Source organism: Lithobates pipiens, unplaced genomic scaffold, assembly GCF_037356315.1.
Source record: "Lithobates pipiens isolate NorthernLeopardFrog02 unplaced genomic scaffold, aLitPip1_a1.2 Scaffold_13, whole genome shotgun sequence".
In the NCBI taxonomy this organism is placed as follows: Eukaryota; Metazoa; Chordata; class Amphibia; order Anura; family Ranidae; genus Lithobates; species Lithobates pipiens.
The window spans coordinates 412425247-412442837 of NW_027507718.1; the positions used below are offsets into that span (position 1 = coordinate 412425247).

Sequence of the window (17591 nt, forward strand, 5' to 3'; positions counted from 1 at the left end):
ACTCTACAATACATACCCTATCAATACTCTGCAATACCCTGCCAATACTCTGCAATACATACCCTGCCAATACTCTGCAATACCCTATCAATACTCTGCAATACCTTGCCAATACATACCCTGCCGATGCTCTGCAATACTCTGCCAATACTCTTCAATACATACCCTGCCAATACTCTGCAATACCCTGCCAATGCTCTGCAATACTCTGCCAATACTCTACAATACATACCCTGCCAATACTTGCAATAACCTGCCAATACTCTGCAATAACCTATCGATACTCTGAAATACTGTGCCAATACTCTGCAATACCCTGCCAATACTCTGCAATACCCTATCAATACTCTGCAATACCCTGCCAATACATACCCTGCCAATACTCTGCAATACCCTGCCAATAGTCTGCAATACCCTGCCAATACTCTGCAATACCCTATCAATACTCTACAATACATACCCTATCAATACTCTGCAATACCCTGCCAATACTCTGCAATACATACCCTGCCAATACTCTGCAATACCCTATCAATACTCTGCAATACCTTGCCAATACATACCCTGCCGATGCTCTGCAATACTCTGCCAATACTCTTCAATACATACCCTGCCAATACTCTGCAATACTCTGCCAATACTCTTCAATACATACCCTGCCAATACTCTGCAATACCCTGCCAATACTCTGCAATACCCTGCCAATACTCTTCAATACATACCCTGCCAATACTCTGCAATACCCTGCCAATACTCTTCAATACTCTGCCAATGCTTATTCCTGTTTGTGGGATATTTTCTAATGGGCTGTGTAACAGAATTTGGAACAGGGTGTATTTGTGGTAGAAATTCCCTGCGAGGGAAAGATCATCACCCATTGTGTTGATTGTTTTGTTTGACAGGTTATTTTGTTTTTGTAAACTGGCACTTTACAATAAATGTTGTACTGTATTTTCTGTGAAGTATATATGCATATGAGCGTACCTTTTTTTTTTTTTTTTTTTTTTGGTGGGGGAATGGATCTTGGGTGGGAGTTCCCACACTTTTTTTCCCAGGACTTGACCCCTGCTTGTAGCAACATATTGAAAAAGACTTGCAGCTGTAATTGAAGCTAAAGTTAGTTCTACAAAGTATTTACTCAAGGGGGCTGAATACAAATGCCTGCCACACTTTTCACATATTTATTTGTAAAACATTTTGAAAACATTCATCATTTTCCTTCCAATTCACAATTATGTGTCACTTTGTGTTGGTCTATCACATAAAATCCCAATAAAATACATTTAGGTTCTTTTGGTTGTAAGTTGACAAAATGTGGAAAATTTCAAGGGGTAAGAATACTTCAAGGCACTGTGTATATGTATATGTGTATACATATGTGTATGTATGTATATGTGTGTGTGTGTGTGTGTGTGTGTGTGTGTGTGTGTGTATATATATACAGTGTCTTGCGAAAGTATTCGGCCCCCTTGAACTTTTCAACCTTTTGCCACATTTCAGGCTTCAAACATAAAGATATAAAAAAATTATTTTTTGTGAAGAATCACCAACAAGTGGGACACAATTGTGAAGTGGAACGAAATCTATTGGATTTTTGAAACTTTTTTAACTAATAAAAAAATGAAAAGGGGGGCGTGCAAAATTATTCGTCCCCCTTGCGTTAATACTTTGTAGAGTCACCTTTTGCTGCGATTACAGCTGCAAGTCACTTGGGGTATGTCTCTATCAGTTTTGCACATCGAGAGACTGAAATTCTTGCCCATTCTTCCTTGCAAAACAGCTCGAGCTCAGTGAGGTTGGATGGAGAGTGTTTGTGAACAGCAGTTTTCAGCTCTTTCCACAGATTCTCGATTGGATTCAGGTCTGGACTTTGACTTGGCCATTCTAACACCTGGATACGTTTATTTGTGAACCATTCCTTTGTAGATTTTGCTGTATGTTTGGGATCATTGTCTTGTTGGAAGATAAATCTCCGTCCCAGTTTCAGGTCTTTTGCAGACTCCAACAGGTTTTCATCCAGAATGGTCCTGTATTTGGCTGCATCCATCTTCCCCTCAATTTTAACCATCTTCCCTGTCCCTACTGAAGAAAAGCAGGCCCAAACCATGATGCTGCCACCACCATGTTTGACAGCGGGGATGGTGTGTTGAGGGTGATGAGCTGTGTTGCTTTTACGCCAAACATATCATTTTGCATTGTGGGCAAAAAGTTTGATTTTGGTTTCATCTGACCAGAGCACCTTCTTCCACATGTTTGGTGTGTCTCCCAGGTGGCTTGTGGCAAACTTTAGATGAGACTTTTTATGGATATCTTTGAGAAATGGCTTTCTTCTTGCCACTCTTGCATAAAGGCCAGATTTGTGCAGTGTACGACTGATTGTTGTCCTATGGACAGACTCTCCCACCTCAGCTGTAGTTCTCTGCAGTTCATCCAGAGTGATCATGGGCCTCTTGGCTGCATCTCTGATCAGTCTTCTCCTTGTCTGAGCTGAAAGTTTAGAGGGATGGCCAGGTCTTGGTAGATTTTCAGTGGTCTGATACTCCTTCCATTTCAAAATGATCGCCTGCACAGTGCTCCTTGGGATGTTTAAAGCTTGGGAAATCTTTTTGTATCCAAATCCGGCTTTAAACTTCTCCACAACAGTATTACGGACCTGCCTGGTGTGTTCCTTGGTCTTCATGATGCTCTCTGCGCTTTCAACAGAACCCTGAGACTATCACAGAGCAGGTGCATTTATACAGAGACTTGATTACACACAGGTGGATTCTATTTATCACCATCAGTCATTTAGGACAACATTGGATCATTCAGAGATCCTCGCTGAACTTCTGGAGTGAGTTTGCTGCACTGAAAGTAAAGGGGCCGAATAATTTTGCACGCACCACTTTTCAGTTTTTATTTGCTAAAAAAGTTTAAAATATCCAATAGATTTCGTTCCACTTCACAATTGTGTCCCACTTGTTGGTGATTCTTCACAGAAAATAAAAATGTTATATCTTTATGTTTGAAGCCTGAAATGTGGCAAAAGGTTGAAAAGTTCAAGGGGGCCGAATACTTTCGCAAGGCACTGTGTGTATGTGTATATATATATATATATATATATATATATATATATATTATATTTATGTATAGGTAGAGACAGGTTTTTTAATGCAGACGGTATTTTAATTGTTTGTTTATTTTTCCTTTTTAGGTGTAATAGACAGAAATTGTTTTGCCTTTAATAGAAGTGACCCATTAACCAACAGCATTGAAATAGGACCTAATCACATTCCTTTTGTAAAGATGGGAGACAATGCTTCAGAAAGGACGCTTGGAAAATGGGATGCACAGACTCCTTTGTGGGATTCTAATACTCAAGATGACCAAAATATTAAAAACTTTGGAAGGGAGAAAGAGACTGTGCAACAGAATCCGATTTCCCCCTTTACACTCAGCACAGTGGAGGAACATAGCACAAAGCAAGGGGTGGAAAAGGACAAAGAGCACCAAGGAGTTATTAGTATGCTGGAAAGAGCAAGCCACTGGCCCACCACAGTTGCTTCAAAGTTCTTGGGAGATGAAGTTACCACTCCAATGGCTCCTGCATTTGTCCCACAAGGTGAGAATAACACCTATTCTTCTTTCATATGCCCCTGAACATATTTGGCTTGCAGGAAAAGAGATAATAGAGTATTTGCAGGTCAACTGCACCTTCGACAAACTCTGAATAATCTCAGAAATGTTTCAGGCTGATGTCAAAAGTATGTTGCATTTGCCCTTTGTTAACACGGGCCCTCAATGTGCTCCCACATCACTCCTGTACTGAGCAGAGTTTTCTGCCTGATGGAAAGAGCTGGAGTTCTTTATTATGTTAAGGAGTACCCTGTAGGTCCATTTTCATTGCAGCAGAACTGCAGTGAAAACTGTTCATTGCAGGGAACAAAGGCAGTGGGAGGTCAGTGCTTAAAAATCACCTGTCTTCATGAGTAAATAAATGTTGAGTGGTCGGCTGTGTTTTTGAGAACCAGAAGAATATTAGCTTTGATCTAAACCATTCGATTGTAGCTTTGGCTGTATATTTAGGTCAATGTCCTGCTGGAAGGTGAACCTCCACCCCAGTCTTAAGTCTTTTGCAGACTCTAATGCCGCGTACACACGACTGGACTTAGGTCCGACAGACTTTTGACGGAGTTCTGACGGAGTTCTGACAGAGTTCTGACGGACTTTCCGAATGAACGGACTTGGCCACACACAATCACACCAAAGTCCGATGGATTTGAACGTGATGACGTACGACTGGACTAGAATAAGGAAGTTCATAGCCAGTAGCCAATAGCTGCCCTCGCGTCGGTTTTTGTCCGTCGGACTAGCATACACATTTCTCGGTAGGAAATTTGAAACAACTGGGTCCGGCGGAGTTCTGGCGGAAAAATTTGAAACATGTTCCATTTCTAAAGTCTGTCAGACTTTTGCAAATCAAAAGTCCGCTGCAGCCCACACACGATCGAATAGTCTGCCGGAATTGTTCCGTCTGACTTTTGATGTTGAAAAGTCTGGTCATGTGTACGCCGCATTACAGGTTTTCTTCTGCCTAGTTTAATTTAGGTCATGTCTACATGTTGAACACCATACTGAAAGGTAACCCGACTTCTGTTCAAACTGGCCCTAATGGGGATTTATATTTTGTATGACTGTAGTAGACAAATGAGGTTTACGGGCAGAGGCTAGTGAAAGTGAATGAATACTTTATTCCGTTGTTGTTATATAGAATTGGACGGGACTATAATAATGAATGATTTTTTTTCAAATCAGGGAGATTTAATGAGTATGCACAACACCTGATTAATTTTAATGCTCCTCCATGCCAGAGGTAGAAGTGCCATTTGCTCAGTGTACCTTAATGTGTATATATAGCATACTTTATTAGACAGATTTCTGGCCTGCGAAAATGGCACTATAACAGGTGAAGGGCTGATAATCACAGACACCGGGTTACCTGAACTGTGAAAATACCGATTCTTAAAGAGTGCATAAACCCAAGTGCAGAAATTGATAGTATTGCAGCCTCCCCATCCTTAGATGTGGTGGCTGCATTCATTTTCTTTTTTCACCCCTTTTCTTCTTCATTTAAACTGGTAATCCTACCATAAACTCACTTCTTGTCCTTGGATGACAACTGAACTGTACTGAGCAGCGTTGTCATACTAGGAAAGGGGGTGTATTAGGATTATATAACACAATGTTAGGACTACACATAACCTCTCTCTCTTCTCCATAATAGAGGGAGGCATTTTGTAGGCCAGTGAACAATACTAATGGACAGCGGTCCAAAGCCATAAAGCACAGGAAGTTATCAACTCCCTGTGCTTGCTGTGCTCCCCTGCCACTCTTCCATTGACTCCTGATATTGCGTAAGCTCCATGTTGATAGTGTGGAAGTTTACACGGGGGTTGATATCATACCCTTCCGCAAGTGTAAGTGTTTAGGCATTTGGTCACTCTGGTCTGAGACCTGCATCATAGGTAGAGGTCACATGCTTCCCCAAAACCAGAAATTCTTGATGGAGCAAAAGAGCAGCGCTAAAGTACGGCAGACTTGAGAATATGTCAGTCAGAGTGGTTTTTAAAGAGATTCTATAACTTTGCTCTGGCTGGGAAAAGGGACAGATCCTCTTTTATAAAAAAAAATTCTCAAGGGCTGAAGACTATTCCTTTATGATGCGCGACTCCTAAAATTGCATTATCGTATAAGATCATATATCTGTAGTGGTGAACTAAGAAATGATAGCAGTATCAGGGAATGTTATCAACCACAAAGGAATAGAGAGAAATATCAAAAACAGAATATGCTATAAAAGAAATTTGAAAGAAGGGCTAAAATGTATTTTAGTATTATTTTTAGTCAATTGGCTGGTTTGGCTTTGACAGCAGAAGTCATAGTACAAGTACTGGAACTCCTGACATCTAAAGTTTCCAGGAACTGTTATCTAAGAACTAGGTATAGCTTTACAAACTTATGTCCAAGTTCTTCAACATAGCAAGAAAAGGCAATTGTACTTGACACATCACTCAAACTGCTTATTCCAGTGGTGACAATGGGCGAAGATATTTTCTTTAGTACATACAGATCCTTTTGAAATATATGCAGACTATTTTGTTGGTGTCACTTAGGTGTCTATTAAGACAGTGGTAAAGAAAATATGTTAATTTTAGAAGCACTGAGATGCACTAACACTTTTAATAAAAATAAATAATAATAAAAAAAAAGAACTGTCAGAATTAGTGCTATGGCGCTTCACAACTAATAAACCCTTCTAACTTGCGACAGAGCACCTTATGTGCCAAGCGTATTGCCAACAATTCTAAGAAATAAGTACTGTATATATCACTGTTGCAGGATCTAATTTCATTATAATTGCCATAATCACAAAAATGTATGAGTGAAGTAAAAAATAAAAACAGATTTTGGAAAAAGTGACATTTGTTTTCACAATGGTCTAAACAATTGGCAATGTAATACCAGCATGATGCCAGTGAAGTTCAACTGGCCATAGAGCATTAAAAATAGCACCACTTTTTTTTAATATATGTCTTATATTCTTAAAATGGAATGTGCAAAATGCAAGATCTACTCATTCTTTCAGCTTTTCAGAAAGGTAGTGTAAAAAAGCTGCATAACAAAAACAATATAATACAAAAGTGAGTACACCCCTCACATTTTTGTGATTATTTTATTATATCTTTTCATATGACAACACTGAAGAAATGACACTTGGCTACAATGTAAAGTAGTGAGTGTCCAGCTTGAATAACAGTGTAAATTTGCTGTCACCTCAAAATAACTCAACACAAAGCCATTAACCTCCTTGGCGGTATGATTATTTCAGATTTTAGGTGCTGAAAGCAGTACCATTATTTTGCATTAAAATTTGGCGTTTTATATTGTAGTCCTGTAATTCTTAGGAATAACTCACTTAAATCTGTCCAAACCAGAGTCTAGTAGACATCCCGGGTATGATAAAGTTTGAAAAATGAAATCATAAATTATAATATAATAAATAACTATAAATAATTATACCAAATAATAATATAACAATAATAAAAAATATTCAATAATGTAATCAAATCAAAAACACTGAAATTTGCTCAGGTGTAGAATTGTCACTGTCATTACTTTTCAGTATTTGATGACGGATCTCCCCACAAATCACTATCGCTCAATTCTGCAAGTGATCCTAATTTATTATCGCTGTTTTCTAGCTGGTCTAAAACCACTTTTGATGTAAAGGGACAGTTTTGGTTGCTATGGACAATCTCCAGTTTCCTGGCATAAAGAACAGTTTTTATAATATAAAACTGCATGCAGGACACTGGACAGACCACTGGGGACAAAGGGGATGTGAAATAATTACATACAGCAATGTAATCTGTAAGAATAAATTATACTGTATGTTTACTGTGTGTTTTACTTTTTGAATTTGGTGCCGTTCTCCATCCCCGTGCGTCAAAATGCTCGCAGGGAACGGAGCGCGGTGATGTGATACATCGAGCGGAGGACGGCTCGCTTGTACAGCGGGGGGACATCACTGGATCCATGGGACAAGGTAAGTAACATCTTCCTGGATTCAACGATGCGATCCCGAGTCTGGCTCGGGGTTACCGCTTTTGGTACAAAATTTTCACCCCGAGCCAGACTCAGGAATACCGCCATGGAAGTTAATGTCTAAACCACTGGCAACAAAAGTGAGTACACCCCTAATTGAACATGTCCAAATTGGGCCCAAAATGTCAATATTTTGTGTGACCACCATTTTTTTCCAGCACTGCCTTAACCCTCTTGGGCATGGAGTTCACCAGAGCTTTACAGGTTGCCACTAGAGTCCTCTTCCACTCCTCCATGACCACATCACGGAGCTGGTGGATGTTAGAGAACTTGCACTTGAGGATGCCCCAAAGATGCGCAATATTTTTTGTTTCTGAAAACATGCTTGGCCAGTCCATCACATCTACCCTCAGCTTCTTTAGCAAGGCAGTGGTCATCTTGGAGATGTGTTTGGGGTCATTATCATGTTGGAATACTGCTCTGTGGCCCAGTCCTTCACGGGAGGGGATCATGGTCTGCTTTGGTATGTCACAGTACATGTTGGCATTCGTGGTTCCCTCAATGAACTGTAGCTCTCCAGTGCTGGCAGCACTCATACAGCCCCAGACCATGAAACTCCCAACACCATGCTTGACTTTAGGCAAGACACACTTGTCTTTGTACTCCTGACCTGGTTGCCACCACATGCTTGACACATCTGAACCAATTACGTTTATCTTCGTCTCAGTAGACAACAGGACATGGTTCCAGTAATCTGTGTCCTTAGTCTGCTTGTCTTCAGCAAACGGTTTGTGGGCTTTCTTGTGCATCATCTTTAGAAGAGACTTCCTTCCTGGACGACAGCCATTGCATACCAATTTGATGCAGTATGCGGCATATGGTCTGACCCTCCACCCTTTCAACCTCTGCAGCAATGCTGGCAGTGCTCTATTTCCCAAAGACAAACTATGGATATGGCGCTGAGCACATGCACTCAACTTCTTTGGTCGACCATGGTGAGACCTGTTCTGAGTGGAACCTGTCCTGTTAAACCACTGTATGGTGTTGGCCATGGTGCTGCAGCTCAGTTTCAGGGTCTTGGCAATCTTCTTATAGCCTAAGCCATCTTTATGTAGAGCAACATTTATTTTTTTCAGATCGTCAGAGAGTTCTTTGACATAAGGTGCCATGCTGAACTTCTAGTGACCAGCACGAGAGAGTGAGAGCGATAACGCCAAATAGTATCTGGTTCACTTCAAGCAGTTCAACTATGACTTTAACCAGTTTCACTTTAACCACTTGCCGACCGCCGCACGCCGATGTACGTCGGCAGAATGGCACGGGCAGGCATAAGCACATACATGTACGTGATTTGCCTCCCGCGGGTCGGGGGCCCGATCGGGCCCCCGCCCGGTGCCTGCGGCGGTCGGTTTTCGTTCGGGAGCGATCCCGGACGAGGGGACGGCCATTCATTCATGGCCACCCCCTCGCGATCGCTCCCGACGAATGGAAATCCCCGGTGACATCACTTCCTCTCCTGTAATGTAAACACAGGAGAGGAAGTGATGTATTCTCTCCTCCGTGTCGGTATTTTTCGTTCCGACACGGAGGAGAGCGGATCAGTGAGTTGCACCAACACATCCCACACACAGTAGAACATGCCAGGCACACTCACACCCCCCCTTTACCCCCCGATCACCCCCCCAATTACCCCTGCCCCCCAGTCACAGTGACACCAATGTCATTTTTTTTTTATTTTTTTTTTTTTTTTGCATTGGTGTCATTTGTGACTGTAATAACTGTTAGGGCAGTTAGGGTTAGCCCCCTTTAGTTCTAATGTACCCCCCTAACCCCCCCAATAAAGGTTTAACCCCGTGATCACCCCCCGTCGCCAGTGTCACTAAGGCTGGGTTCACATTGCAGCGGTTTATGAGAACGAATGTGATTCGCACCGCACTGCAGTGCAAATCACATCCGATCTCTGTGCGATTCGAGTTCAGCCATTCGCCGCACCCGCCGCACCCGCCACACCCGCCGCACCCGCCGCAAATTCGCACGGGACCCTTTTTTTGGCCCGCAGCAGAATCGGATCGCATGGGTGTTCACACCATGCGATCCGAGTTTGCAGATCGCACTGCGATATGCAAACTGATCTGGGGGTGTCAGTAACATTTCACTGACACTCCCAGCAGTTCGCATAGGGCAGTGTGAACTGCCGCCGGGAGGCATGCGATGCGGGAACCCGCCGCGGATTCGCGGCGTTTCCGCATCGCTCCAGTGTGAACCCAGCCTAATAAGCGATCATTTTTCTGATCGCCGTATTAGTGTCACAGGTGACGCTAGTTAGGCAGGTAGGTATTTAGGTTCGCCGCAGCTTTTTATAGCGCTAGGGACCCCCATATACTACCGCATAAAGCCCCCTGATTGCCCCCTAGTTAACCCTTTCACCAGTGATCACCATATAACTGTTACAGGTGACGCTGGTTGGTTAGTTATTTTTTTATAGTTTCAGGGCACCCGCCATTTATTACCTAATAAAGGTTTAACCCCCTGATCACCCGGCAGGTGTCATTTGTGACTAATAACTGTTAGGGCAGTTAGGGTTAGCCCCCTTTAGTTCTAAGGTACCCCCCTAACCCCCCCAATAAAGGTTTAACCCCGTGATCACCCCCCGTCGCCAGTGTCACTAAGGCTGGGTTCACATTGCAGCGGTTTATGAGAACGGATGTGATTCGCACCGCACTGCAGTGCAAATCACATCCGATCTCTGTGCGATTCGAGTTCAGCTATACAGATAGTATGGCTGAATTCGTGTCGCACCCGCCGCACCCGCCGCAAACTCGCACGGGACCCTTTTTTTGGTCCGCAGCAGAATCGGATCGCATGGGTGTTCACACCATGCGATCCAAGTTTGCAGATCGCACTGCGATATGCGAACTGATCTGGGGGTGTCATTAACATTTCACTGACACTCCCAGCAGTTCGCATAGGGCAGTGTGAACTGCCGCCGGGAGGCATGCGATGCGGGAACCCGCCGCGCATTCGTGGCGTTCCCGCATCGCTCCAGTGTGAACCCAGCCTAATAAGCGATCGTTTTTCTGATCGCTGTATTAGTGTCACAGGTGACGCTAGTTAGGCAGGTAGGTATTTAGGTTCGCCGCAGCTTTTTATAGCGCCAGGGACCCCCATATACTACCGCATAAAGCCCCCTGATTGCCCCCTAGTTAACCCTTTCACCAGTGATCACCATATAACTGTTACAGGTGACGCTGGTTGGTTAGTTATTTTTTTATAGTTTCAGGGCACCCGCCATTTATTACCTAGTCTCACTAGTGTACCCCTAAATTTAGGGGTGTCTACTTTCTAAAATGGGGTCATTTGGGGGGGGGGGTTTGTGCCATCTTGGCATTTTATGGCCTTCAAAACTGTAACGCCCTTAGAAAGCCTGAAGGCGGTGCTTGGTTTTTGGGGCCCCGTACGCGGCTAGGCTCCCAAAAAGTCCCACATATGTGGTATCCCCGTACTCAGGAGAAGCAGCAGAATTTATTTTGGGGTGTCATTTCACATATGCCCATGGCATGTGTGAGCAATATATCATTTAGTGACAACTTTGTGAAAAAAAAAAAAAGTTTGTAATTTTCCCGCAACTTGTGGCAAAATATAAAATATTCCATGGACTCAACATGCCTCTCAGCAAATAGCTTGGGGTGTCTACTTTCTAAAATGGGGTCATTTGTGGGGGTTTTGTGCCATCTTGGCATTTTATGGCCTTCAAAACTGTAATAGGTAGTGAGAAGTGAACTCAAAAAATTACGCCCTTAGAAAGCCTGAAGGCGGTGCTTGGTTTTCGGGGCCCCGTACGCGGCTAGGCTCCCAAAAAGTCCCACATATGTGGTATCCCCGTACTCAGGAGAAGCAGCAGAATTTATTTTGGGGTGTCATTTCACATATGCCCATGGCATGCATGAGCAATATATCATTTAGTGACAACTTTGTGAAAAAAAAAAAAAAAAAAAAAAGTTTGTAATTTTCCCGCAACTTGTGGCAAAATATAAAATATTCCATGGACTCAACATGCCTCTCAGCAAATAGCTTGGGGTGTCTACTTTCTAAAATGGGGTCATTTGTGGGGGTTTTGTGCCATCTTGGCATTTTATGGCCTTCAAAACTGTAATAGGTAGTGAGGCGTGAAATCAAAAATTTACGCCCTTAGAAAGCCTGAAGGCGGTGCTTGGTTTTCGGGGCCCTGTACGCGGCTAGGCTCCCAAAAAGTCCCACATATGTGGTATCCCCGTACTCAGGAGAAGCAGCAGAATTTATTTTGGGGTGTCATTTCACATACGCCCATAGCATGTGTGAGCAATATATCATTTAGTGACAACTTTGTGTAAAAAAAAAAAAAAAATTTTTTTTTTGTCATTATTCAATCGCTTGAGGCAAAAAAATAAAATATTCAATGGGCTCAACATGCCTCTTATCAATTTCCTTAGGGGGTCTACTTTCCAAAATGGGGTCATTTGGGGGGGTTTTGTACTGCCCTGTCATTTTAGCACCTCAAGAAATGAGATAGGCAGTCGTAAACTAAAAGCTGCGTAAATTCCAGAAAACGTACCTTAGTTTGTAGATGTGACAACTTTTGCGCAAACCAATAAATATACAATTATTGACTTTTTTTTTACCAAAGACATGTGGCTGAATACATTTTGGCCTAAATGTATGACTAAAATTGAGTTTATTGGATTTTTCTAATAACAAAAAGTAGAAAATATCATTTTTTTTCAAAATTTGCGGTCTTTTTACGTTTATATCGCAAAAAATAAAAATCGCAGAGGCAATCAAATACCATCAAAAGAAAGCTCTATTTGTGGGAAGAAAAGGACGCAAATTTTGTTTGGGTACAACATTGCATGACCGCGCAATTACCAGTTAAAGCAGCGCAGTGCCAAAGTGTAAAAAGACCTCTGGTCATTTACCAGCAAAATGGTCCGGTCTGAAAGTGGTTAACTTTGTGCTCTTATGCAGTATCTAATCAGTTTAATTTTGCTCCCCCACTACTCCATTTGGGGAGCAAAGGAAATCCTGTGCAAGATACAAGTCACTGGAAAAGGCCTAGTTATAGAATCTAGGCCTTTTGTAAAGCAATCTACTAAGCTGGAAAAAAACAGCTCTTGAGGAGTCTATTCCACATTTTCACAGCTCTTACTATGAAGAAGCCTTTACATATTTAGAAATTAAATCTCTTTTCCTCCAGACATAAAGATTGCCTCCTTGTCCTCTGTGATGACCTTAAAGGAATAACTCAACACCAAGTTCACCATTTGGACCACATATGTATTAATACATGTTGATCATATCCCCCCTTAATCTCCTCTTCTCAAGAGAATAAATTCAGTTCCTCTAATCTTTCCTCATAGCTGAACTCCTACATGCCTCTTATTAGTTTGGTTGCCCTTTTCTGGACTTTCTCCAGTTCCCCGATATCCTTTTTATGAATGGTGCCCAAAACTAAACTGCATATTCTAAATGGGTTCTTACTAATGATTTGTACAAAAGCAAAATGATACCCCTCTCTCTGGAGTCTATACCTCTTGACTCAAGAAAGGACTTTGGAAACAGCAGCTTGGCATTGCATGCTATTATTAAGTTTATAATCTACCAGAATACTCAGATCCTTCTCCGCCATTGATTCCTCCAGTACTCCTCAAAGTATGTATGATGCATGTGTAGCACTGACTCCCGATTGGGTGGCTGGTTATTTTTGGGCTTACCGTTACCTTCTTGACCTTGTGTGCTTCTAGGGGTTTCCTGAGGTAGATAGCCCAATGAACTACAGAGACTGACACTTGATCCACTTTAGGGATTTTTATTTGCAAAACGTTGAACAGAACACAGTCTCTCAGTAGGGAATAGAGGGTATGGGTAGGAAAAGCTCAGGTACTCTTGGAACTGCTGACACTTGAATGTCTCTCTCTATGCAATCCAGGGAATAGCCATTCACAACTGGATATTACAACTATCGGATAAATCCCCTTTTGGTGAATTTTGCAACCGGCAGGTGATTCAGATGATGAAAAGTCTCAGCCACAGACTTGGTTGTAGAATTTTAGAATGAAAAGTCTCTGCCACAGACTTTTGTTGTAGAACTTTAGAATGAAATTAGAGAACTCTCATACGGTACCAGTATCTTGCAGCTGGTCCGGCGATACCGTATGAGTGTGGATTCACCTGGTGTCCTTACCAGCTTAGCTTCCAGGCTCTTGCTGAGCAGCCAGCCTTGCACGTGGCCCTCTTCTGAAGAGTCCCTCCCTGGTTGGGTTTTCAGTTGCTGGGCCTCTCCAAAACCTAGACAGCACTGGACCACCTTGGAACCCTCCTTCCAGTTACTGTGCCTTGGGCTATCCAGCCCCGAGACTCAGAAATGGATGGATCTGCACCCCAGGCCATGAGGGCCTCCAGGGGCTGGTCAGGAGGATCAGGACTAGGCAGTCAGAAAGAATCCTCTGGACCGAAACCCCGAATCACGTGACCTTAGTACCTTAAGTACCCTTTCCCAGAATACACAGCGAGACAACACACCCACTGATTAGTTCAGAGAAAGATTGGCACCCAATGCGTCCAACTCGACTGCGTTTAAATGCCCTCCAAAAGTGACATCCACACCTATGGCCAAGCAGAACACAATACAGTCCAGCCAAACTGATACTGAGACAATAATTTACTACAATTAACCATAAAACCCAACAATGGTCTTAGGAACATTTAAATTGACAAAAACATAGCACGTGCGCTTCAGGAGTCCGGCGCTACACATGCATATTCTTAGCCCCAAGTGCATAACTTTATATTTATGAACATTAAACCTCATTTGCCACATAAGTTGGAAACTTCCCACATTTTTTTTTTTTTTTAAAGAACCTGAATGTATTTACAAACCTTCCAACAGCATGCCCAAGGCTGGGTTCATATCCTATGCCATTCGTTTGGTCCTGTGAAAAGCCGCACATGTGTGGGTAAAAAGGGCTTCAGTTTCATGCAACACTTAGTTGCAACATTAAAATATTTATTTTGCACGTTTTTGTGCTGACGATGACAAGACTTCACAAAAATGTGAAAGTCTTACTTATTGTAATTTTTTTACTTTATTTATCAAAGGGTAAAGTTGAACTTGTTTTCTGTGGATTTTCCATTTGTTAAGCACAAAGGAAAGAGTAAATTGGAAACACTGACCATGAAACAAAGAAATTATAATGACTTACACCTGTATTTAGCTCTTCTCCTACAGGCTGTGGATTAAAAATGTTGATAACACTGTAGTTTTCTTTTGTCTACAGGCTTAGTATACAGCCTTGTATGGCTAAGGCAGCCCATAGATTATGCAATTTTCTTTCCTGCAACCATGGGTTGTAGAAAATAAAGTCACTTAATTCTGCCATCAACACAATGCCTCCCGTGGAGCTATTGTGTTCTCCCTGTGAGGGGATTTTTGCTAGCGGCCATAGCAATAATCACATGTAAATATTCGACATGCTGGTCCCCGCTGAACTGGCTGAGATTCAAACCATCTTAAAGCTTAAATCTTAAAGCTGACTTAAATTGTATGCAAAGTTGGAGAGAGTTCCCTTGTAAAGCTGTCATATTAAACTAGTATTTTTGGTGCTCATACAACTCTAGCATTCCTGTCTTATGGCCTCCAGGCAATTTAGGATTTTAATTGGTAAGTCAACCTTTTGCAAAAAGGAAAAAAAAAAAGGATTAATGCACATAGATGTGCAATTATTTATTTGTTTAGTGCAAATGAGCCTGCAAAGCATTGAAGCCATGGTCGGTGAATGGTGGGTGCAATGCGTAGACTCCTGCAGACTTTTCCTTCAGCTCTGTTCCTGATGGTCTTTCAGCGGGGCTGGGACACAGGAAGGGGTGGGTGTCAAGAGGGGCAGCACAGTGAAATTATGTGGGGGGGGGTTACCATTTGGTGAGTTCCTGCTACAGTGATGGGGACTCGCTGCAGGAGTAGGGACAATGAACTTGCTACAGGAGTAGTGACAGCAGAAAAGAGGACAAGAGAGACGAGAGAAAGTGCAGAGGGGGGATTTGTGTGGGGAAAAGGAGCAACCAACATTTAATTTCAGACGGCAAAAACTTTCAGCCACTGAAAGTTTTTGGCGTGGAATGCTACTTGTATAACATGGCTATTAAACAAGCTTTATATACCACATGACATTAGTTTGAGTAGTGTGGTGTGTTCATATATGAAAGATATCCATAATGTTATATGTGTATTTTTACTTAAGACGATCGTCCTCCGTGCAGACCAACAACCGTGATTTTAAATTATTTATAATTTATATTTATAAACAAGCCATTTTACATTATGCTATTTTTATGTGATTTGGATATTTATTGACCGGTTTTTAAAGGTAAAAATTAACTTGACTTATAACCTATCTAGTGCTACTTTATGTTTATAGTATGTATACCAGCTGATTCTGACATGACACGGAGTGTGTTGTATGTGTGGCGGCGTTCATTGGCCGATCACGCTGCATGTCAGGGATAGTGTGGTTCCGATTGGCTGTAAATGCAGCGAGACACACATAAAAGCTGACTTCCAGTGGGTAGGTCACGCTCCCTCAGACGAAGTCAGGATATGAAGAAACGCGTCAGTGTCGTGACCTAATGGAAGTGACGCCTGCGCCTCATCGAGTGCGTTCCAGCCAGCCGATCGACCAGGAAGCCATCCGCTGTTCTATACAGCAGATGCTCTGCTCCTTTCCGGCAGGCGGTTCAACTAAGGCACAGTCCACTTTACTATACGCTTCATTTATTTTACATTGTGGTACGCATATTTGTTTTCGGGGAGTTGTTGGCGAATATCAATAAAATTGTGTAAACGGGATTACACTATGTGGACATTGTATTTTTTCACATGTATACCCGGAGCCCTGGTTTAAACAACCCTGACATCTAGAGGATGGTGGGAGATGAGCAGTGGAAAAGTGGATATATTCTTAAGATATCAAGGCTCTATATTATTTGTGGTCTGGTGAGTGCATCCCCAAAGGGGAGATTCTGCCGCACGTGGTGAAGTTTGGGTGGAAGCTTTGTACAAATCACAATAGAGACTCTTCTTTTCTTATGCTCGCCTCATCTTATTGATTGTTTATGAGAATGGATATCTGCATTTGAATGTGGACAAAAGCTCTGCTGCAATATTACAAAAGGACTTGCATTGGAATTTTTTATATTATCATTTTACTTTTTGTATTTGGAAATTAAATCTCTTTTCCTCCAGACATAAAGATTGCCCCCTTGTCCTCTGTGATGACCTTAAAGGAATAACTCAACACCAAGTTCACCATTTGGACCACATATGTATTAATACATGTTGATCATACCCCCCCCCCCAAGAGAATAAATTCAGTTCATCTAATCTCTCCTCATAAATTAGCTCCTCCATGCCTCTTATTAGTTTGGTTGCCCTTTTCTGGACTTTCTCCAGTTCCCCGATATCCTTTTTGTGAACTGGTGCCCAAAACTGAACTGCATATTCTAGATGGGGTCTTACTAATGATTTGTACGGGAGCAAAATTATATCTCTCTCTCTCTGGAGTCAATACCTCTCTTGATTCAAGAAAGGACTTTGCTTTGGAAACCGCAGCTTGGCATTGCATGCTATTTTTAAGCTTCTAATCTACCAGAACACCCAGATTCTTCTCCACCATTGATTCCTCCAGTTGCAAGTATGTTATTCCACTGCATAGAATGGTGTCAACTACTAAGACTGAAATGGTACTTTTAATTCCAAACCCTACATGCTTTATAAATATATTAAAAAGTAAGGGTCCCAACACTGAACCTTGGGGAACACCACTAATAACCTTAGACCATTCAAAGTATAAATCATTAACCACTACTCTCTGAATACGGTCTTTTAGCCAGTTTTCTATCCATTTACAAACTGATTTTTTCAATCCTGTAGACTTTACATATTTGCCATGTGTAGGGAACTGTGTCAAATGCTTTTTCAA

The 17591-nt window shown here is 42.1% G+C and overlaps 1 protein-coding gene across 1 annotated transcript in view; it reads left to right on the top strand.

The window, feature by feature from the left end:
* CORIN (corin, serine peptidase) overlaps positions 1 to 17591 on the top strand; it is a 377616-nt gene that overhangs the window by 139128 nt on the left and 220897 nt on the right. The window contains exon 3 of the mRNA XM_077477533.1: positions 3194 to 3601. Coding sequence (XP_077333659.1) covers positions 3194 to 3601 — 408 coding nt within the window. The remainder of the gene's footprint in view (positions 1 to 3193; positions 3602 to 17591) is intronic.